Raw genomic sequence first — 25,130 nt, 5'->3', positions numbered from 1 at the left:
GTTCCTCAAGCCTACATAGGACTTTAATAGTCTGTCTGTTCCTCAAGCCTACAGAGGACTGTAATAGTCTGTCTGTTCCTCACGCCTACAGAGGACTGTAATAGTCTGTCTGTTCCTCAAGCCTACAGAGGACTGTAATAGTCTGTCTGTTCCTCAAGCCTACAGGAGGCTGTATCTCTGCTGCACTGATCTTACAGCAGGAAGCACACACAGAGGAGGTATACAGCTGTGGAAGACGGGTCACTATGTGCTACAGAAAGGGTTTTTTTTTGTCTGGTCTTGTCCATAAGGGAGGCATGGTACTAAAGAGATGCATCACATAGGTGTATGGCATAGATGCTGCTCCCTATACTGTGCTTACCATAGCAATACATAGACAACGTGGTGTGTGTCTGTATCAGTATCTGTCCTCATAAAGGGATATGGTCACTGTATGGTCTGTGTTACCACAGATAGGGGGAGGTCTCTGGAGCCTTGGCCCAGTGAGGGTGCAGGGAGCTGGGCAGGCCGAGTGAGAAGGTCAGACTCTCTGTGGGGGTGTGGTGACGGAGATGGGAGCTGCTAGCTCTCACAGTGAATATGCTGCTGCGCTACACTATCAATGCATGAGCAAGCCAGCAGCAACCCAGTGTGTGTGTGTGTGTGTGTGCGTGCGTGCGTGTGTGTGTGTGTGTGTGTGTGTGTGTGTGTGTGTGTGTGTGTGTGTGTGTGTGTGTGTGTGTGTGTGTGTGTGTGTGTGTGTGTGTGTGTGTGTGTGTGTGTGTGTGTGAGTGTGTTTCTTTGGGTGTCACATCGTGGGGAGTATGCTTTGTACTCACTGCTCAGATATGACAGGGCAGTGTGAATATGAACCGAAGCAGATAGGAATCTCTGAATGGGAGAGCTGTGCAGAACGCAGGAGGAGATCCAGAAGGACTTGTGTTATCATTCATGCTCTCAGCAGCCTTTGAATAATAAGCCTTCAGCCATGTGTGTGTGTTACTGTGTGTTTGAGTGTGTGTGCGCATGTCCTCAGCCCCCGCTCCCTCATGGTGAGGTGTGGTTACCACGGAGACCAGAGAGCTGTGCAGAAGGAGGAGAGGAGGAGGAGAAACTCCCTTGTTCTGCTAACAGAGCTCCCCACCCCTCCTTCATGTGCTAACACAGACCCACTCTCTCACCCACTAACACATACACTAACACACCCACTAACACACACACTAACACACCCACTAACACACACACTGACATACACACTCAAGTAGAAACATACACACTAACACACCCACTAACACACCCACTAACACACAAACTAACACACCCACTAACACACACACTAACACACACACTGACATACACACTCAAGCAGAAACATACACACTAACACACCCACTAACACACACACTAACACACCCACTAACACACAAACTAACACACCCACTAACACACACACTAACATACACACTCAAGCAGAAACATACACACTAACACACACAGAGAGAGAGTAAATGCCCATTCACTCAACAGTATGAAACAATGGGTTTTTGTTAAAAAATAAATAAACATGAGTAGGCTACTCATCCCCCTTCTCCTCCCAGACACGCTCTAATTTCAAGACGCACAGGTGCACACACACACGCACATATGCACACACACACACACAAGCACACACACACACATAGGCTACACACATCAACACCCTCGAAAAAATCTCCCTTGGTACCCACCTTCTTGCTCCCTCTCTCTCCCTGCCCCTCCTGGTTAATAAGACAGACAGACAGACAGACAGACAGACAGACAGACAGACAGACAGACAGACAGACAGACAGACAGACAGCCAGACAGACAGACAGACAGACAGACAGACAGACAGATCATACCCCATTTATCTACAATCAGGAAGCGAACATTCGGTCTCTTTATTTACCAACCGTTTACTAGTTATTAATAATGTAGAGCATTCGGTTATCATACCCTCTGGACATGTTGCATAATGAGGAATAGTCGGGGTGATTCCATGCAGCAGAATTCCAGTGTAATTGAGGAGACTGAATATTCATGTATGTGTGTATTTGTGTAGGGGTGCTTGTGTGCAAGCCTCCTTTCTATCTAATTGTTTCATTGCCCCCTCTGCCGATCCTCCCATCCCAGCAGTATAGTGAGCAAAGAGAGGAGGAAATTATGCCGTTGGTCTATGACATCCGCATATTTCACACCTCAGGAATGATCAATTTCACACCGCATGTCCCTACTGAGCATATGCTCTATTTGAGGTCGGACTCCACTGAGAGTGGGTCAGTGGGAGAGATGGATATGGCCAGATATGGGTCAGCTAACATTTACTTAAAGAGCAATGATAGTATATAGCTAACGTTACGGAAAAGACAGAGACAGCGAGGCACCTTGATGAGACCACGCTGCCTGCCTTTCCCTCAGATGACCACTCAAACCATGAACTTTCTAATGACTGTCCATCTCATGATGTCATGATGTCATGATGTCTGGATGTCATGATGTTATGTCATTATGTTATGATGTCATGATTTTAGGATGTCATGATGTCTGGATGTCATGATGTTATGTTATTATGTTATGATGTCATGATTTTAGGATGTCATGATGTCTGGATGTCATGATGTTATGTTATTATGTTATGATGTCATGATTTTAGGATGTTATGATGTCTTGATGGCTTGATGTTATGATGTCTGGATGTCATGATTGTAATGGTTTTCCTCCTCCTCTTCGTCTGAGGAGGATAAGCGAGAAGGATCGGAGGACCAAGACGCAGCGTAGTTCGTGTTCAACATGTTTCATAAAAGACGATAACGTGAACATTACACAAATACAAAATAACAAACGTGGCAAAACCCGAAACAGTCCTATCTGGTGCAGAGAACACAAAGACAGGAAACAACCACCCACAAACCCCAACACAAAACAAGCTACCTAAATATGGTTCCCAATCAGAGACAATGACTAACACCTGCCTCTGATTAAGAACCATATCAGGCCATACATAGAAACGGACAAACTAAACACACAACATAGTATGTCCACCCAGTCCACTAAAACAAGGAAAACACAAAAGAACTATGGTCAGAACATGACAATGATGTTATGATGTCACAATGTTATGATGTCACAATGTTATGATGTCTGGATGTCATGATGTTATGATGTCATGATGTCATGATTTTATGATGTTTTGATGTCTTGATGTCATGATGTTATGATGTCTTGATGTCATGATGTTATGATGTTATGATGTCTTGATGTCATGATGTTATGATGTCTTGATGTCATGATGTTATGATGTTATGATGTCTTGATGTTGATGTTATGATGTTATGATGTCATGATGTGATGTTGTTAGGATGTTGTTTTTCTAAATCACTTTTCTTTTTTTGTGCTTTAAAGCACTTTGAGATTTTTTGAAAGTGTTATATAAGTTGATGACATTATATGAAGGCACTTACCCTCCTGACACAATTAAATAACCACGAGGCAGGGCTATATTGGAATGTTGATAGGTCACTAAGTGCTGAGTAGATATGAAATCCCTTTTCCCTGGTGAACGACTACAACGCCACACAATACTCATTATTGTATTTTAGGACTTGTGCATCTGAAAGTGTGGGATATGAAAGCATCTCTATCAGAGGCAGGTGTTAGTCATTGTCTCTGATTGGGAACCATATTTAGGTAGCCTGGGTTTCACTGTGTGTTTGTGGGTGATTGTTCCTGTCTCTGTGTTTTGCACCAGATAGGGCTGTTTATGGTTTTCCACGTTTATTATTTTTGTTAGTTTATTCATGTCTAGTGTCTTTATTAAAGAACATGAATAACCACCACGCTGCGTTTTGGTCTGCCTCTACTTCACCTAAAGGAAACCGTTACAGCTAGTGACTTCTCCAAAAGCTAATTGGAGTCAGGCGACACTTAACCTGGAGTCCAGTCAATGAGACGAGATAGGAGATGTTGGTCAAAGTTGCCTTGCCCTATAAAAAACACTCACAAAATTAGATTTTACTATTCACAAGAAGCATTGCCTGATGTGAACCATGCCTCAAACAAAAGAGATCTCAGAAGACCTAAGATAAAGAACTGTTGACTTGCATAAAGCTGGAAAGGGTTACAAAAGTATCTCCAAAGGCCTTGATGTTCATCAGTCCACGGTAAGACAAATTGTCTATAAATGGAGAAAATTCAGCACTGTTGCTACTCTCCCTAGGAGTGGCCGTCCTGCAAAGATAACTGCAAGAGCGCAGCGCAGAATGCTCAATGAGGTTAAGAAGAATCCTAGAGTGTCAACTAAAGACTTACAGAAATCTCTGGAACATGCTAACTTCTCTGTTGATGAGTCTATGATACGTCAAACACTAAACAAGAATGGTGTTCATGGGAGGACACCACGGAAGAAGCCACTGCTGTCCAAAAAAAACATTGCTGCACGTCTGAAGTTTGCAAAAGTGCACCTGGATATTCCACAGCGCTACTGGCAAAATATTCTGTGGACAGATGAAACTACAGTTGAGTTGTTTAGGAGGAACACACAACACTATGTGTGGAGAAAAAAAGGCACAACACACCAACATCAAAACCTCATCCCAACTTTAAAGTATGGTGGGGGGAGCATCATGGTTTGGGGCTGCTTTGCTGCCTCAGGGCCTGGACAGCTTGCTATCATCGTCTGAAAAATGAATTCCCAAGTTTATCAAGACATTTTGCAGGAGAATGTTAGCCTATCTGTCCGCCAATTGAAGCTCAACAGAAGTTGGGTGATGCAACAGGAAAACGACCCAAAACACAGAAGTAAATCAACAACAGAATGGCTTCAACAGAAGAAAATACGCCTTCTGGAGTGGCCTAGTCAGAGTCCTGACCTCAACCCGATTGAGATGCTGTGGCATGACCTCAAGAGAGCAGTTCACACCAGACAAGAATATTGCTGAACTGAAACAATTTTGTAAAGAGGAATGGTCCAAAAGTCTTCCTGACTGTTGTGCAGGTTTGATCCGCAACTACAGAAAACGTTTGGTTGAGGTTATTGCTGCCAAAGGAGGGTCAGCCAGTTATTAAATCCAAGGGTTCACATACTTTTCCCACCCTACACTGTGAATGTTTACACGGTGTGTTCAAGAAAGACATGAAAATATATTATTGTTTGAGTGTTATTAGTTGAAGAAGACTGTGTTTGTCTTTTGTTGTGACCTAGATGAAGATCAGATAAAATGTTATGACCAATTTATGCAGAAGTGCAGGTAATTCCAAAGGGTTCACATACTTTTTCTTGCCACTGTATATACAAAAGTATGTGGACACCCCTTCAAATGAGTGGATTTGGCTATTTCATCTACACCCATTGCTGACAGGTGTATAAAATTGAGCACCCATGCAATCTCCATAGACAAACATCAGCAGTATAATAGTCTTACTGAAGTGCTCAGTGACTTGGAAATGTTTTGGAGCAACAATGGCTCAGCCGGTAACTGGTAGGCCACACAAGCTCACAAAATGAGACTGCCGAGTGCTGAAGCGTGTAACACGTACAAATCATATGTTCTCGGTTGCAACACTCACTACCGAGTTCCAAACTGTCTCTGGAAGCAATGTCAGCACAAGAACTGTTCGTCGGGAGCTTCATGAAATGGGTTTCCATAGCCATTGGACTCTGGAGCAGTGGAAACGTGTTCTGAAGCGATCAATCACACTTCACCATCTGGCAGTCCGACGGACAAATTTGAGTTTGACAGATACCAGGAGAACGCTACCTGCCCCAATTCATAGTGCCAACTGTAAAGTTTGGTGGAGGAGGAATAATGGTCTGGGGCTGTTTTTCATGATTCGGGCTATGCCCCTTAGTTACACTGAAGGGAAATCGTAACACTATAGCATACAATGGCATTCTAGATGATTATGTGCTTCCAACTGTGTGGCAACAGTTTGGGGAAGGCCCTTTCCTGTTTCAGCATGACAATGCCCCTGTGCACAAAGCGCGGTCTTTACAGAAATGATTTGTCGATCAGTGTGGAAGAACTTGACTGGCCTGCACAGAGCTCTGACCTCAACCCCATTGACCAACTCCATATTAATGCCCATGATGTTGGAATGAGATGTTCGACGAGCAGGTGTCCACATACTTTTGAAAATGTAGTGTAGTTCTGTTTAGCTGTGTGTTCGTAGTTCATTTTAGCTGTGAGTTTGTTAGAGTAGTTTGTAAAAATAGTGATTTTGGCTCAGCCAGGGTCGGGGTTCAACAGGCTGTTCAGTAGACTGTGAGCCGTAACCCCAAATCAGATGATTCTGCACTGTGTAGGAGATCATGTTGAGTGTGTGTGTGTGTTAGGGCTGCATAACTAATCAAATTCACACAGAAATCACATGTTGACATGTGCAATATCCATATCCATCCTCCTAGTTCTAGTTCTAGTCCTAGTCCTAGTCCTAGTCCTAGGATTCCAATAGTTCACTAAAATGTTTTGATCCACATTGCAAGCCAAATCTTAGTTGCAATATTTGGTTTTTAAAAAAGTGGCCCATATCGTGCAGCCCGTGTGTGTGTGTGTGTGTGTGTAACAGAGAGAGCATTACGTACGTGCAAGAATGACTAATTCTTGTGCATGTAGGCCCATACTGTTATGTGTCTGCTCTGGTCTCTCCTATTGTGACCTAGAAATCCTCTGATGGGGTCAGACCTGCCTAGTTATTATTTCTATTGGGCATAGGGAGAAGAAGATTATGACTTCGGAATATGATGATGATTAATATTTCAAATCATCTTTCATGTTTCCAACTGAATGGAAATGGGACAAGAGCCTCTGCACCCAGGGCCTAATCCTTGGATTATACATAACCAAACGTCCGTAAACTCCTAACCACTGTCTCTGTTGAGATACAGGGTAACATACAAAAAAATACACCAAAATACCCAGAAATCTGTTGATAGAGCAGACCACAACCGGTCCTGCATCAATGAGCAGGAAAACAATTATGCCCATCAGCTTGTGTGTGTGTGTGTGTGTGTGTGTGTGTGTGTGTGTGTGTGTGTGTGTGTGTGTGTGTGTGTGTGTGTGTGTGTGTGTGTGTGTGATATATATATATATATATATAGAGAGAGAAAGCGATAGAGTGAGGAGAGGGGGTGCAAGAGGGGTGGGAGGTTGTTGTCTATTTATCGAATGTTCCTCCCTGGTATACTGACATACAGTACCAGTCAAAGGTTTGGACACATCTACTCATTCAAAGGGTTTTCTTTATTTTTACTATTTTCTACATTGTATAATAATAGTGAAGATATCAAAACTTTAAAATAAAACAAATGGAATCATATAGTAATCAAAAAAGTGTTAAATAAATCGAAATATATTTTATATTTGAGATGATTTAAAGTAAACACCCCTTGCCGTGATGACAGCTTTGCACACTCTTGGCATTCTCTCAACCAGCTTCACCTGGAATGCTTTTCCAACAGTCTTGAAGGAGTTCCCACATATGTTGAGCACTTGTTGGCTACTTTTCCTTCACTCTGCAGTCCAACTCATCGCAAACCATCTCAATTGGGTTGAGGACAGGTTATTGTGGAGGCCAGGTCATGTGATGCAGCATTCCATCACTCTCCTTCTTGGTCAAATAGCCCTTACACAGCCAGGAAGTGTGTTGTGTCATTGTCCCGATGAAAAAGTTCTAGAACTAGAAATAGAACTAGGACTAGGACTAGGAGGATGGATATGGATATTGCACATGTCAACATGTGATTTCTGTGTGAATTTGATTAGTTATGCAGCCCTAACACACACACACACTCAACTTGATCTCCTACACAGTGCAGAATCATCTGATTTGGGGTTGAAGAATCTAAAATATATTTAACACTTTTTTGGTTACTACAGGATTCCATATTTGTTATTTCATTGTTTAGATTTTTTCACTATTATTCTACAACGTAGAAAATAGTACAAATAAAGAAAAACCCTGGAATGTGTAGGTGTGTCCAAACTTTTGACTGGTACTGTACATGTTCTTAGTTAGACACATACAGTGTTGTGCCTATGTACCCTACAGTATTACAGATCACTAGTAATGATATAACAGTAAGTTACAGTCAGCCTTCCATTAATAGCAAGCCAAGGTGCCTTACTGGCTATATTGGGTAGAATAGTTGTCACTGGAAATGTAGATAGATAGATGTGAGGTGTCACCACACCTTCCTACTTCAGGCTTACGCTCCTGAGAGGGGGATAGAAGAGGGGAAAGAGATAGAGAGATATAAATATACTTAAGTCATCCATACGGGTTTAATGCCTGCTGTTGGTTGGAGTGTATTACTCATTATCATGGCCTACATACAGTAACTCTGAATTACTATTATTGCCGATTATGCGAACACACACACACACTCACTCACTCACTCACTCACTCACTCACTCACACACACACACACACACACACACACACACACACACACACACACACACACACACACACACACACACACACACACACACACACACACACACACACACACACACACACACATGTTTTTCCCAGCAACCTGACTGAGTTTTTAACTGCATAGGCTGCTAGTGCTGTCCGTGGTGCTGAAAGCTAGAACTACATTTTGCCTACAAGATACACACCATTTTCAGAAATTCATGTTCAGTGTTGTTAAGTGTTTAGATTTGATAATTGGATTCGTGCTCTCTGGTGGAACATGCATAATACACCGTATCTGCTGGTTTTGCAGGCAATTGCATTTCTACGCTTCATGATTGGAGTATGTCACATTTTTCACCACTTGGCGTCACTGTTGACCGTTAGTGTGAGAAATGGTCACGGGCGTCAAGAGGCCCATCCCGCCTTCACAGGGTGAGAACATGTCTTGCTGCATTGTTACAAAGAGACGCAGGACGAGAGAGCGAATAGTCGGCATCAAGATCAGCCTGTTTCTACCTTCTACAATTGCATCCGAATTTGACAAATAACTTCTTCAAAATCTTGATTGTTTTAAATGTAATTGCATCTCTTCGGATCTATATGTGGCTCATGTTCGATGGAATGATGTCTTTACCGAACAGAAGGAGCTCTATTGTGACGTATGTAGTGCTTGTGTTGCTGGAGTGTTACTGGGAAGCGGTGTGCGGGCAGCTATCCTATTCCGTCTCAGAGGAGGTAAACCCAGGGACTTCTGTGGGAAATATCGCTAAGGATCTAAACCTCAATGTCCAGGATTTGGAGTCGCGTATGTTTCAGATTGTCACCGGGTCCAAGAGAAAGTATTTCGAGGTAAATCTGACGACTGGTGTTCTCTATGTGAATGAGAGAATAGACAGAGAGGAGCTCTGTTTGAAGGCTCTGAAATGTACAGTCAGTGTAGAGGCCGTTATAAACAGTCCGTTGAAGCTTTACCGTCTAGAAATCACTATTTTAGATGTTAATGATAATGCTCCGTCGTTTATTGAAAAATCACAAAGTATCAATATAGCAGAGAGTACATTACCAGGCTTGAGATTCGCCATAGCAGAGGCAAATGATGAGGATGTGGGTACGAATTCTGTTAGTACATACATGCTTAGCCCTAATGAATACTTCGCTCTTGATATACACAAAGGAGGAGAAAGTGTGTCTGCTGACTTAGTGCTGCAGAAAGCGTTAGACCGAGAGAAACAGTCTGTTATAAAGCTCACACTGACCGCTGTAGATGGTGGCAACCCACCGAGGTCGGCCACATCAGAGATTGTAGTTCATGTTTTGGACGTCAATGATAACGCTCCGGTTTTTAGTATCTCGTTGTATAAGACTCGACTTTTCGAAAACGTGGCAATAGGGACAAAAGTAATCACTCTGAATGCGTCTGATGTCGATGAAGGCATAAACAGTGAAATGGTGTATTCGCTAAGAAGTAAAGGCCAAGATCATATATTAGATAGATTTCAAATTGATTCTAAAACGGGAACAATCACAGTTAAAGGGCATATAGATTTCGAAAAAAGTCCTGCCTTTGAGATCCGTGCAGAAGTGAGTGACAGAGGCCAGCCACCGATGGCAGCTCACTGTAAAGTGTTGGTAGAGGTGGCGGACCTCAACGACAATGCCCCTGACATCACTGTGACGTCACTCTTAGACACAGTGAAGGAGAACGCCAAGATGGGCACTGCTATTGCTCTCGTGTCCGTCCTCGATAAAGATGGTGGCAAAAATGGAATAGTGAATTGTGATATTGTGAATAAAGTCCCATTTAAACTGGAGACAAACTACAAAAACTATTATTCGTTAGTGGTCGACGGGCCTCTGGACAGAGAGAGCGCTTCTCAGTATAATGTCACCATCACAGCTACGGATGAAGGGACTCCGCCTCTCTCCAGCACGAGCGTTATTACAGTCCATGTTTCTGATGTAAATGACAACGCTCCTCTTTTCTCAGAACCCGTGATTAATGTTTATGTGAAAGAGAACGGTCCGGTAGGAGACGTCATTTATATGATGTCTGCTTTAGACCAAGATTCAGATGAAAATGCAAAGATGACGTATTCATTATTAAATACAAGTGTTCCAATATCATCATTTGTAAATGTAAACTCTGATACTGGAGATATAGTGAGTCTGCAGTCTTTTAACTATGAGGAGATCAAAACTTTCCAGTTCAAAGTTCAGGCCACAGACTCTGGTGTTCCTCCACTCAGCAGCAACGTGACTGTGAACGTTTTTATCCTGGATGAGAATGACAACAGTCCTGGGATTCTCGCGCCCTATTCTGAGCACGGCTCCGTTAACACTGAGAACGTTCCCTATTCTGCTGAAGCGGGCTACTTTGTGGCCAAGATCAGGGCTGTAGACGCCGACTCTGGCTACAATGCGCTGCTTTCTTATCACATCTCTGAGCCCAAGGGAACCAATCTCTTCCGAATCGGAACCAGCACCGGGGAACTAAGGACTAAGAGGAGAATGAGTGACAATGACCTGAAAACTCACCCGTTGGTCGTGTTGGTTTCTGATAACGGAGAACCCTCACTGTCAGCGACTGTGTCTATTGATGTAGTGGTGGTTGAAAGTACAGGTGAAATCCAGACTCAATTCAGAAATGTGCCGAGAAAGGAGGAGAACTTCTCTGATTTAAACCTGTATTTGTTGATCGCCATTGCCTCGGTGTCAGTGATATTTTTACTGAGCCTCATCAGTTTAATAGCTGTAAAATGCCACAGGACAGAGGACAGTTTCAGAAGGTACAGCGCCCCAATGATCACCACACACCCTGACGGAAGCTGGTCTTACTCTAAATCTACTCAGCAGTATGACGTTTGTTTCAGCTCAGACACACTGAAGAGTGACGTAGTGGTTTACCCCGCTCCGTATCCACCTGCAGATGCAGAACTGATCAGTATTAACGGAAATGACACGTTTAACAGGACTCAGACATTACCCCACAAGGTAAGAACTGTAGTTTTAACACAGAAATTCGTTTACCTTCTATCCTTTCCTAAACATGTCTTTGTCGCTTTGTTTTGATTTTCAATTTTATCTTATTTGAATGAACAGTGCAATTGTAGACATATCACTGCCTATTTAAGATGTTAAACTTGCTTGCTATTTTCCCACATTGAAGAGAAACTTGGACGCGCTGTCCATGGTGCGGAAACGATTCACCCTCTCTTGCAGGTTTTTCCGGAAATATCATTTAGCATAAGAGCTGATGGGTATGCTATGAAGCAAGCTAGATGTATGCAGGGTTTTCTAAAGCTAACCATATTCAGTGAGCTTCACATTCCAGCTCAGGCTTCATCCGTACTTGGACGGTGGACATTGCTGGACCGCCTGCCGCTAATTGTAGCAGGCTTGTAACTGGGTGTGCATATCGCACAAGGCTCGTCGAACGCAGAATTCTTTATTGAGACAATGGTGAAACCTCAATCCATTGGCGAAACAGAGCCACGTTTTCATTTTTGCTGAAATCGAAATGAAACAAAAGTTATCTTTCAAATTCAGCAGACTGTGTTATGAAATAGGTTTTCTGTACCGTCTTTATTTGATTAGTTATCCCCTTATTTGTGTCCTTAAACAGTCGCTATAAATATAGAACCAGTCAATAGTTTGGACACACCTACTCATTCAAGGTTTTTTTAAACATTTTTTAAAACTATTTTCTACATTGTAGAATAATAGTGAAGCCATCAAAACAATGTAATAACACATATGGAATTATGTAGTAACCAAAAAAGTGTGAAACAAATTAAAATCTTTTTTGAATTTGAATTCTTCAAAATAGCCACCCTTTGCCTTGATGACAACTTTGCACACTCTTGGCATTCTCTCAACCAGCTTCATGAGGTAGTCACCTGGAATGCATTTCAATTAACAGGTGTTCCTTGTTGAAAGTTCATTTGTGGAATTTCTTTCCATCTTAATGCGTTTGAGAGAATCAGTTGTGTTGTGCCAACAAAAGATAGCCCTATTTGGTAAAAGACCAAGTCCATATTACGGCAAGAACAGCTCAACTAAGCAAAGAGAAACGACAGTCCATCAATTACTTTAAGACATGAAGGTCAGTCAATGCTTAATATAAACAAAATATTTTTTTTACCTCATTTTCGTGGTATCCAATTGGTAGCTAGTCTTTTCTCATCGCAGCAACTCCCGTACATACTCAGGAGAGGCAAAGGTCGAGAGTTGTGTGTTCTCCGATACACAACCCAACCAAGCCGCACTGCTTCTTGACACAATGCCCGCTTAACTCGATGCCAGCCACACCAATGTGTCGGAAGAAACACCGTACACCTGGTGACCGTGTCAGCCCGCTATAGGAGTCGCTAGTGCATGATAGTACAAACCCTCCCCTTACCCAGACGACACTGGGCCAATTGTGCACTGCCCCATGGGTCTCCCGGTCGCAGCCGGCTGCGACAGAGCCTGGACTCAAACCCAGAATTTCTAGTGGCACAGCTAGCACTGTGATGCAGTGTCTTAGATGCCTGCGCCACTCGTGAGGCCACATTTCAAAATCTTTTAAAGTTTATGCAAGTTCAGTTATAAAAACCATCAAGCGCTATGATGAAACTGGCTCTCATGAGGACCGCCACTGGAAAGAAAGTCTCATAGTTACCTCTGCTGCAGAGGATAAGTTAATTAGAGTTAACTGTACCTCAGTAATTGCAGCCCAAATAAATGCTTCACAGAGTTCAAGTACCAGACACATCTCAACATTACTGTTCAGAGGCAACTGTGTGAATCAGGCCTTCGTGGTCGAATTGCTGCAAAGAAACCACTACTAAAGGACACCAATAAGAAAAAGACTTGATTAGGCCAAGAAACACGAGCAATGAACATTAGACAGGTGGAAATCTGTCCTTTGGTCTGATGAGTCTAAATTTGAGATTCTAGGTTCCAACCGCCGCATCTTTGTGAGACGCAGAGTGGTGAACGAATGATCTATGCATGTGTGGTTCACATCGTGAAGCACGAAGGAGGAGGTGTTATGGTGTGGGTGAGCTTTGCTGGTGACACTGTCAGTGATTTATTTAGAATTCAAGGCACACTTAACCAGCATGGCTTCCAGAGCATTCTGCAGCAATGCACCATCCCATCTGGTTTGTGCTTAGTGGGACTATAATTTGTTATTCAACAGGACAATGACCCCAAACCCACCTCCGGGCTGTGTAAGTGCTATTTGACCAAGGAGTGATGGAGTGCTGCATCAGATGACCTGGTCTCCACAATCACCTAAACTCAATTGAATTGAGATGGTTTGGGATGAGTTGGACCGCAGAGTGAAGGAAAAGCAGCCAACAAGTGCTCAGCATATGTGGGAACTCCTTCAGGACTGTTGGAAAAGCATTCTTCATGAAGCTGGTTGAGAGAATGCCAAGAGTGTGGAAAGCTGTCATCAAGGTGAAGTGTGGCTACTTTGAATAAACAAACATGTAAAATATATTTTGAGTTGATTAACACTTTTTTGGTACTTCGTGATTCCATATGTTTTATTTCATATTTTTGATGTCTTCACTATTGTTCTACAATGTAGATAATAGTAAAAATAAAGAAAAATCCTTGAATGAGTAGGTGTGTCCATACTTTTGGCTGGTACTGTACTTCTATTAATTTTTACAACTGTTCCCAGGGACCTTAAGACGAGTATTGTGAGGCCTATGGTTGTCCTAGAGCAAAATAACCGACATGTACGTGTTCATGAGTCTCATCTTTCCATAGAGGAGTATGTTAGTTTGTAGCCCAAACAGTTCAGACGCTACAGACAGAGGTTGGCAGATCGGCTGTAACCGACTTCAGACTAGTCTCCTGACACTTGTGGAGGACATAGAGCACCATGTTCATGAGAGTCTCATCTTTCCATAGATGGGTCATAATATTTTTTTAGGCCAAACCGTTCGGACACTACAGACAATTTTGTGAGAAGACCAATTTTCCTGATGTCTCATGGTGACAATCTCAAAGTCAATTCCTCTAAATATGTAAAAATATATATATATATTTTTTAGCAGATTTAGTGTAGACCAAATTGCATTGCACAAAAAAATTCAAAAGATTGAACTGAAGTTTGCCCCCAAAAATGTATTGTTCTATGAATGAAGTCGCACAAAAATTTGCATTTTACTACGAATTAAGTCTCACAAAATGTGTGTCTTTTCACACGAATTAAGCCACACAAAAAACGATCAAAAACGCACGAAATCTGCTGAAATGCTTATTGTATATATTTGAGGAATCTCAAAGCGTTTCAAAAGCAAAAAACAATCAAGCAATTAAACATCATGAGTAGCCTGGCCATGGCTAGGTCAACCAATAGAGGTCTTTGAGTGCATGCATCCTCCAGATATGGAGAGGAACAGTTCATGGCTTGATCAGGGGAAGGTGGCCAGGGAGATGGTTGATGAATAGTCTAGTTATGATCTTGTATAGGGCTACTCTACGAACCAGCCTGAGTCGTGTTGCTACTGGACTTCTCCGTCACAATGAGTAATGTAATGAAATGGTTGGATGGAAACGTGGTTAGTGTGCGTGAAGTTTAAAATCCATTCTGTCATTACAAGATGTGTAAAGTTATATATTTTAACATGACTATTGTTTAACACAGAAAAAAATACATTTGATTAATAAAATATTTATAAAGTTGTCTTCCTCAAAGAAAGAGATGATGACGCAATCTTTGCCAGAGGGAGGGAATCTGATTTAATGGTCCTTGACTTGCGGCTCAGTCATTTCATTCAGTGGAAGTGGAGTTAGCCGTGAGTTAGCCTGCCCCGGAACATGTTAGTTCTGAATAATTCATTGCCATATAAATGTACCTGGCTAAAAGGTGAGCCACATTCGGATGACCGGATATCCCAAATTTAACTCACAGTTGACCAAAGTTACCTTGCCAACTCCTCAAACCTGCTTCGTAAAATTCCCCTCTTAACTTGGTTTCATCTCGGTATTTTCAGTAAATCCTGCCATACAATTAGGCTATATTGTTCCCATAATGCTTAGATGTGTATGGATGTCATTGAATAATGTGGTTTTCTAATATGGTGTACGCTTCAATATTACCACGTGGCGTCACTGTTGACCATGGCATTGAGATATTACATTCGAGTTTCGAGTCCCCTCCCAGTTTCACAGGGTGAGGAGCTTTCACGGGGCTTTGTTACAAAAAAAAGCAAGACGAGAGAGACGGTAGTTGGAGGACAAAACATTTACCATGTTGTAATTCAGCTGGATTTGAGACATATTTTCTGTGCTTAGATTTTTTTGCTGATATCTCTATTTTTAGATCAATACTCGGCAAACGTTCGATGGAAGTATGTCTTTACCGAACAGAAGGAGCTCTATTGTGACGTATGTAGTGCTTGTGTTGCTGGAGTGTTACTGGGAAGCGGTGTGCGGGCAGCTCTCCTATTCCGTCTCAGAGGAGGTAAACCCGGGGACTTCTGTGGGAAATATCGCTAAGGATCTAAACCTCAATGTCCAGGATTTGGAGTCGCGTATGTTTCAGATTGTCACCGGGTCCAAGAGAAAGTATTTGGAGGTAAATCTTAAGACTGGTGTTCTCTATGTAAATGAGAGAATAGACAGAGAGGAGCTCTGTGTGAAGGCACCGAAATGTACAGTCAGTGTAGAGGCCGTTATAAACAGTCCTTTGAAGCTTTACGGTCTAGAAATCACAATTTTAGATGTTAATGATAATGCTCCGTATTTTGCTGAAAAGTCACAAAGTATGGACATTGCTGAGAGTACATTACCGGGAGCGAAATTCTCTCTTTTAGAAGCGTCTGATGGCGATGTTGGAAAGAATACTGTTAGCACATACAAGCTTAGTCCTAATGAATATTTCTCTCTTGATATCCACAAAGGAGGAGAGAGTGTGTCTGCTGAGTTAGTGCTGCAGACAGCTTTAGACCGAGAGAAACAGCCCGTTATTCAGCTCACACTGACCGCTGTTGATGGAGGAAATCCACCGAAATCTGGCACTTCAGAAATTAAAATAAATGTTTTAGATAATAATGATAACCGGCCCATATTCAGTAGCTCTTTGTATAAGACTCGTGTTTTCGAGAACGTGCCCATAGGAACAACAGTAATACATGTGAATGCAAATGATATCGATGAGGGCACAAACAGTGAAATAGTGTACTCTCTTAGAACTAAAGGCCAAGATCATATATTAGAGAGATTTCAAATCGATTCTAAAACGGGAACAATCACAGTTAAAGACGCGGTTGATTTTGAGGAAAGTCCTGCTTTTGAGATTCATGTGCAGGCGAGTGACAGAGGCCAGCCCCCGATGGCAGCTCACTGTAAAGTGTTGGTAGAGGTGGTGGACCTCAACGACAATGCCCCTGAGCTCACTGTGACGTCACTCTTAGACACAGTGAAGGAGAACGCCAAGATGGGCACTGCTATTGCTCTCGTGTCCGTCCTCGATAGAGATGGTGGTAAAAATGGAGCGGTTCAATGTGAGGTCAAGAATAAGGTCCCTTTTAAATTAGAGACAAACTACAAAAACTATTATTCGTTAGTGGTTGATGGGCCTCTTGACAGAGAAAGCGCTTCTCAGTATAATGTTACCGTCATAGCTACGGATGAAGGGACCCCGCCTCTCTCCAGCACCAGCGTTATTACTGTACACGTTTCTGATGTAAATGACAACGCTCCTCACTTCTCAGAACCCGTGATTAATATTTATGTTAAAGAGAACAGTCCAGTAGATGTCATTAAAACCGTGTCTGCACTTGATTCTGACGTCAATGAAAATGGCAAGGTGACCTACTCATTCTTACAGAGTAGCAGCAAATTACCACCTCTGTCTACAATGGTTAATGTAAACTCAGATACTGGAGATATAATAAGTCTGCAGTCTTTTAACTATGAGGAGATCAAAACTTTACAGTTTAAAGTTCAGGCCACAGACTCTGGTGTTCCTCCACTCAGCAGCAACGTGACTGTGAACGTTTTTATCCTGGATGAGAATGACAACAGTCCTGGGATTCTCGCGCCCTATTCTGAGCACGGCTCCGTTAACACTGAGAACGTTCCCTATTCTGCTGAAGCGGGCTACTTTGTGGCCAAGATCAGGGCTGTAGACGCCGACTCTGGCTACAATGCGCTGCTTTCTTATCACATCTCTGAGCCCAAGGGAACCAACCTCTTCCGAATCGGAACCAGCACCGGGGAACTAAGGACTAAGAGGAGAATGAGTGACAATGACCTGAAAACTCACCCGTTGGTCGTGTTGGTTTCTGATAACGGAGAACCCTCCCTGTCAGCGACTGTGTCTATTGATGTAGTGGTGGTTGAAAGTACAGGTGAAATCCAGACTCAATTCAGAAATGTGCCGAGAAAGGAGGAAAACTTCTCTGATTTAAACCTGTATTTGTTGATCGCCATTGCCTCGGTGTCAGTGATATTTTTACTGAGCCTCATCAGTTTAATAGCTGTAAAATGCCACAGGAAGGAGGACAGTTTCAGAAGGTACAGCGCCCCAATGATCACCACACACCCTGATGGAAGCTGGTCTTACTCTAAATCTACTCAGCAGTATGACGTGTGTTACAGCTCAGACACACTGAAGAGTGACGTGGTGGTTTTCCCCGCTCCGTATCCACCTGCAGATGCAGAACTGATCAGTATTAACGGAAATGACACGTTTAATAGGAATCATACATTACCCAACAAAGATCAGGTAAGAACTATAGTTTCACTTAACCCAGAAATCCATCCTTTAATCAGCCTTTTTTTTGTTTTGTTGTTTTTCTCAATGTCTTTCTTTGGATGAAGTTGAACTTTTCTTCTCTATCTCATTTGCATGTTCAATTAAATTATAGACATCTTCCTTTCGGTACAAGTTGGAAAAATGCCGTACTCTTTTGCTCGCTGTCAAGATAAACATATAGGCGCTGCCCATGGTTCTGAAATCTGTCACCGTCTTAGCTACCTGCTTTTGCCTGTTGTTTCACGTAATGCACTGGATACGCTTTTTTCCCCTGACTATGTTTTGTAGCATTTCATATGAAACATCACATACATGCTGCTCAGAAGTGAATGGTCGTCATGCTTCTATTGTGTTTGGATGGATGTCATGGAATGTATTGGGATCTTCTGATTTGCTGTAAGTTGGTACATTCCCCACGTGGCGTCACTGTTGACCGTGGCATTGAGATATTATTTCGTGTATCGAGGTCCCTCCCAGTTTCAGAGAGTGGGGAGATTTCTGGTGGCTTTGTTAAAAAGAGACGCAAGACGAGAGAGAGACGGTTGTCTCAGGCCATACCGGTGTTTACCGCTTAGAAATGCAGCTGGATTGATACATATATTTTCTATGCTAAGATTTTTTCAAGGATACTAATCTTTTCGGATCTATGCGTTGCTGACAATCGATGGAAGTATGTCTTTACCGAACAGAAGGAGCTCTATTGTGACGTATGTAGTGCTTGTGTTGCTGGAGTGTTACTGGGAAGCGGTGTGCGGGCAGCTCTCCTATTCCGTCTCAGAGGAGGTAAACCCAGGGACTTCTGTGGGAAATATCACTAAGGATCTAAACCTCAATGTCCAGGATTTGGAGTCGCGTATGTTTCAGATTGTCACCGGGTCCAAGAGAAAGTATTTCGAGGTAAATCTTAAGACTGGTGTTCTCTATGTAAATGAGAGAATAGACAGAGAGGAGCTCTGTGTGAAGGCTTCGAAATGTACAGTCAGTGTAGAGGCCGTTATAAACAGTCCTTTGAAGCTTTACGGTCTAGAAATAACAATTTTAGATGTTAATGATAATGCTCCGTATTTTGCTGAAAAGTCACAAAGTATGGACATTGCTGAGAGTACATTACCGGGAGCGAAATTCTCTCTTTTAGAAGCGTCTGATGGCGATGTTGGAAAGAATACTGTTAGCACATACAAGCTTAGTCCTAATGAATATTTCTCTCTTGATATCCACAAAGGAGGAGAGAGTGTGTCTGCTGAGTTAGTGCTGCAGACAGCTTTAGACCGAGAGAAACAGCCCGTTATTCAGCTCACACTGACCGCTGTTGATGGAGGAAATCCACCGAAATCTGGCACGTCAGAAATAAAAATAAATGTTTTAGATATTAATGATAACCGGCCCATATTCAGTAGCTCTTTGTATAAGACTCGTGTTTTCGAGAACGTGCCCATAGGAACAACAGTAATACATGTGAATGCAAATGATATCGATGAGGGCACAAACAGTGAAATAGTGTACTCTCTTAGAACTAAAGGCCAAGATCATATATTAGAGAGATTTCAAATCGATTCTAAAACGGGAATAATCACAGTTAAAGACGCGGTTGATTTTGAGGACAGTCCTGCTTTTGAGATTCATGCGCAGGCGAGTGACAGAGGCCAGCCCCCGATGGCAGCTCACTGTAAAGTGTTGGTAGAGGTGGTGGACCTCAACGACAATGCCCCTGAGCTCACTGTGACGTCACTCTTAGACACAGTGAAGGAGAACGCCAAGATGGGCACTGCTATTGCTCTCGTGTCCGTCCTCGATAGAGATGGTGGCAAAAATGGAGCGGTTCAATGTGAGGTCAAGAATAAGGTCCCTTTTAAATTAGAGACAAACTACAAAAACTATTATTCGTTAGTGGTTGATGGGCCTCTTGACAGAGAGAGCGCTTCTCAGTACAATGTCACCATCATAGCTACGGATGAAGGGACCCCGCCTCTCTCCAGCACCAGCGTTATTACTGTACACGTTTCTGATGTAAATGACAACGCTCCTCACTTCTCAGAACCCGTGATTAATATTTATGTTAAAGAGAACAGTCCGGTAGGAGACGTCATTAAAACCGTGTCTGCACTTGATTCTGACGTCAATGAAAATGGCAAGGTGACCTACTCATTCTTACAGAGTAGCAGCAAATTACCACCGCTGTCTACAATGGTTAATATAAACTCAGATACTGGAGATATAATCAGTCTGCAGTCTTTTAACTATGAGGAGATCAAAACTTTCCAGTTCAAAGTTCAGGCCACAGACTCTGGTGTTCCTCCACTCAGCAGCAACGTGACTGTGAACGTTTTTATCCTGGATGAGAATGACAACAGTCCTGGGATTCTCGCGCCCTATTCTGAGCACGGCTCCGTTAACACTGAGAACGTTCCCTATTCTGCTGAAGCGGGCTACTTTGTGGCCAAGATCAGGGCTGTAGACGCCGACTCTGGCTACAATGCGCTGCTTTCTTATCACATCTCTGAGCCCAAGGGAACCAACCTCTTCCGAATCGGAACCAGCACCGGGGAACTAAGGACTAAGAGGAGAATGAGTGACAATGACCTGAAAACTCACCCGTTGGTCGTGTTGGTTTCTGATAACGGAGAACCCTCACTGTCAGCGACTGTGTCTATTGATGTAGTGGTGGTTGAAAGTACAGGTGAAATCCAGACTCAATTCAGAAATGTGCCGAGAAAGGAGGAGAACTTCTCTGATTTAAACCTGTATTTGTTGATCGCCATTGCCTCGGTGTCAGTGATATTTTTACTGAGCCTCATCAGTTTAATAGCTGTAAAATGCCACAGGACAGAGGACAGTTTCAGAAGGTACAGCGCCCCAATGATCACCACACACCCTGACGGAAGCTGGTCTTACTCTAAATCTACTCAGCAGTATGACGTGTGTTACAGCTCAGACACACTGAAGAGTGACGTAGTGGTTTTCCCCGCTCCGTATCCACCTGCAGATGCAGAACTGATCAGTATTAATGGAAATGACACGTTTAACAGGACTCAGACATTACCCCACAAAGATCAGGTAAGAACTATAGTTTCACTTAACCCAGAAATCAATCCTTTAATCAGCCTTTTTTTGTTGTTTTGTTGTTTTTCTCAATGTCTTTCTTTGGATGAAGTTGAACTTTTCTTCTCTATCTCATTTGCATGTTCAATTAAATTATAGACATCTTCCTTTCGGTACAAATTGGAAAAATGCCGTACTCTTTTGCTCGCTGTCAAGATAAACATATAGGCGCTGCCCATGGTTCTGAAATCTGTCACCGTCTTAGCTACCTGCTTTTGCCTGTTGTTTCACGTAATGCACTGGATACGCTTTTTTCCCCCTGACTATGTTTTGTAGCATTTCATATGAAACATCACATACATGCTGCTCAGAAGTGATGGTCGTCATGCTTCTATTGTGTTTGGATGGATGTCATTGAATGTATTAGGATCTTCTGACTTGCTGTAAGCTGGTACATTCCCCACGTGGCGTCACTGTTGACCGTGGCATTGAGATATTATTTCGTGTCTGGAGGTCCCTCCCAGTTTCAGAGAGTGGGGCGATTTTTGGTGGCTTTGTTAAAAAGAGACGCAAGACGAGAGAGAGAAACGGTTGTCTCAGGCCATACCGGTGTTTACCGCTTAGAAATTCAGGTGGATTTGATACAGATATTTTCTATGCTAAGATTTTTTCAAGGATACTAATCTTTTCGGATCTATGCGTTGCTGACATTCGATGGAAGTATGTCTTTACCGAACAGAAGGAGCTCTATTGTGACGTATGTAGTGCTTGTGTTGCTGGAGTGTTACTGGGAAGCGGTGTGCGGGCAGCTCTCCTATTCCGTCTCAGAGGAGGTAAACCCAGGGACTTCTGTGGGAAATATCGCTAAGGATCTAAACCTCAATGTCCAGGATTTGGAGTCGCGTATGTTTCAGATTGTCACCGGGTCCAAGAGAAAGTATTTCGAGGTAAATCTAAAGACTGGTGTTCTCTATGTGAATGAGAGAATAGACAGAGAGGAGCTCTGTGTGAAGGCTCTGAAATGTACAGTCAGTGTAGAGGCCGTTATAAACAGTCCTTTGAAGCTTTACCGTCTAGAAATCACTATTTTAGATGTTAATGATAATGCTCCGTCGTTTACTACGAAGGCACAGGTCTTAGATATTACAGAAAACACTTTACCAGGGGCGAGGTTCCCACTGTCTGAAGCGTCAGATATCGATAGTGGTAGAAATGCATTGGGCACATATAAGCTGAGCACAAATGATTATTTTTCTTTAGCGGTCCATAAGGGAGGAGAAAGTGTGTCTGCTGACTTAGTGCTGCAGAACGCGTTAGACCGAGAGAAACAGTCTGTTATAAAGCTCACACTGACCGCTGTAGATGGTGGCAACCCACCGAGGTCGGCCACATCAGAGATTGTAGTTCATGTTTTGGACATCAATGATAACGCTCCGGTTTTTAGCAGTTATTTGTACAAGACTCGTGTTTTTGAAAACATTCCAATTGGCACGACAGTAATAACTCTGAATGCGACAGACGCAGACGAAGGAACAAATGGTGAAATCGTTTACTCCCTAAGACAAAAAGATCAAGATTATGTGTTGAACATTTTTGAAATTAATCAACGGACTGGAGTGATAACAGTAGAAGGAAATATAGACTTCGAGAAAGACAATGCTTTTGAGCTCCGTATACAAGCTCATGACGGGGCACAACCACCCATGACATCTCACTCTAAATTATTGATAGAGGTTATGGATATGAATGACAATGCCCCTGAGATCACTGTGACGTCACTCTTAGACACAGTGAATGAGGACAGTAAGGTGGGCACCGCCATCGCTTTAGTGTCGGTCCTCGATAAAGATGACGGCAAAAATGGAATTGTGGATTGTGATATTGTGAATAAAGTCCCATTTAAACTGGAGACAAACTATAAAAACTATTATTCGTTAGTGGTCGACGGGCCTCTGGACAGAGAGAGCGCTTCTCAGTACAATGTCACCATCACAGCTACGGATGAAGGGACCCCGCCTCTCTCCAGCACCAGCGTTATTACAGTCCACGTTTCTGATGTAAATGACAACGCTCCTCTATTCTCAGAACCCGTGGTTAATATTTATGTCAAAGAGAACAGTCCGGTAGGAGACGTCATTAAAACGGTGTCTGCACTTGATTCTGACGTCAATGAAAATGGCCAAGTGACCTACTCATTCTTACAGAGTAGCAGCAAATTACCACCTCTGTCTACAATGGCTAATATAAACCCGGATACTGGAGATATAATCAGTTTGCAGTCTTTTAACTATGAGGAGATCAAAACTTTCCAGTTCAAAGTTCAGGCCACAGACTCTGGTGTTCCTCCACTCAGCAGCAACGTGACTGTGAACGTTTTTATCCTGGATGAGAATGACAACAGTCCTGGGATTCTCGCGCCCTATTCTGAGCACGGCTCCGTTAACACTGAGAACGTTCCCTATTCTGCTGAAGCGGGCTACTTTGTGGCCAAGATCAGGGCTGTAGACGCCGACTCTGGCTACAATGCGCTGCTTTCTTATCACATCTCTGAGCCCAAGGGAACCAACCTCTTCCGAATCGGAACCAGCACCGGGGAACTAAGGACTAAGAGGAGAATGAGTGACAATGACCTGAAAACTCACCCGTTGGTCGTGTTGGTTTCTGATAACGGAGAACCCTCACTGTCAGCGACTGTATCTATGGATGTAGTGGTGGTTGAAAGTACAGGTGAAATCCAGACTCAATTCAGAAATGTGCCGAGAAAGGAGGAGAACTTCTCTGATTTGAACCTGTATTTGTTGATCGCCATTGCCTCGGTGTCAGTGATATTTTTACTGAGCCTCATCAGTTTAATAGTTGTAAAATGCCACAGGAAAGAGGACAGTTTCAGAAGGTACAGCGCCCCAATGATCACCACACACCCTGATGGAAGCTGGTCTTACTCTAAATCTACTCAGCAGTATGACGTGTGTTTCAGCTCAGACACACTGAAGAGTGACGTAGTGGTTTTCCCCGCTCCGTATCCACCTGCAGATGCAGAACTGATCAGTATTAATGGAAATGACACGTTTAACAGGACTCAGACATTACCCCACAAAGAGGAGGTAAGAGTAGTAGACTATACTAATATTTATGTTTCATTCATAGGTATATATGTGTTTTCATGGTCAATTTAGTTTTTGATGTCGTAAAATGATATATATATATATTAGCATAAATAGCTACGTCAATGTGCAAAATAACCTTTTCCTCGAACGGTAGGTCACTGTCCATGGTGCTGAAACGGTCATTGGTCTTCTGTTTTGGGTGGTAAAGGACTATTTGGGTTTTTGCTAGTATGTGTTGACAGTGGAATTTGACGATTCTAGTGATGTAAAAAGTTGGTTTAAATATATATATTTTTCTCTCTACTTGTCTCCCCCTTGAAAACGACATCTGGCAGTGTCCTATGTAGACAATCAAGTTGGTTTATTGACTCCCTAAAAGCTGTCCTTATTACAGACCTTTATCAACACCGTTTCTACCTGACTAAGTGCAGTCATTTAATCATGACATGTTTTTCACTTCACATTAGGCAGTTCTTATCACGAGCACATGTGTTCAAATGGGACGATATCGCGTGATGGTTTCAGAGATGAGACACTGGTCACTGATTAATATACAGTCATATTTGGCATTTCCTGACTACCATCACAAAAGTCAGTGATATCAATGAAAAACAATCAAAAAGCAACACATGGTGTCGCTGTAGACCACAGATCGGAGGCAAGTCACTGATAATCCAAGACTCCTCCTCTGAATGAAATACAATCGACGCCTGTCCCGAGCGCATTGTCATGAGAAGCAGTCGAATGATCGTGAGACGGATGGCTGGGTTGTGTGGATCTCTAGCATAACCTTTTTTTTTTTGTGG

At 42.7% G+C, this 25,130-nt stretch overlaps 2 protein-coding genes and 2 pseudogenes across 2 annotated transcripts; all 4 read left to right on the top strand.

The window, feature by feature from the left end:
- Positions 1-9,036: 9,036 nt before the first annotated feature.
- LOC115131031 (protocadherin alpha-8-like) lies at positions 9,037-11,484 on the top strand. Its single transcript, XM_029662649.2, has one exon. The coding sequence runs from the start codon at positions 9,037-9,039 to the stop codon at positions 11,482-11,484; it is 2,448 nt and encodes an 815-aa protein (XP_029518509.2).
- A 4,173-nt stretch (positions 11,485-15,657) lies between these two features.
- LOC135571686 (protocadherin alpha-3-like) lies at positions 15,658-18,478 on the top strand (annotated as a pseudogene).
- A 251-nt stretch (positions 18,479-18,729) lies between these two features.
- LOC135571685 (protocadherin alpha-3-like) lies at positions 18,730-21,565 on the top strand (annotated as a pseudogene).
- Positions 21,566-21,808: 243 nt separating this feature from the next.
- LOC135571684 (protocadherin alpha-8-like) lies at positions 21,809-24,855 on the top strand. The gene is made up of 2 exons (XM_065018181.1): positions 21,809-24,330; positions 24,850-24,855. The coding sequence occupies exons 1-2, from the start codon at positions 21,940-21,942 to the stop codon at positions 24,853-24,855; spliced, it is 2,397 nt and encodes a 798-aa protein (XP_064874253.1). The 5' UTR covers positions 21,809-21,939.
- Positions 24,856-25,130: the final 275 nt, after the last annotated feature.

Source organism: Oncorhynchus nerka, linkage group LG5 (genome assembly GCF_034236695.1).
Source record: "Oncorhynchus nerka isolate Pitt River linkage group LG5, Oner_Uvic_2.0, whole genome shotgun sequence".
NCBI lineage: Eukaryota > Metazoa > Chordata > Actinopteri > Salmoniformes > Salmonidae > Oncorhynchus > Oncorhynchus nerka.
This window is presented reverse-complemented; position numbering and strand designations above follow the sequence as displayed.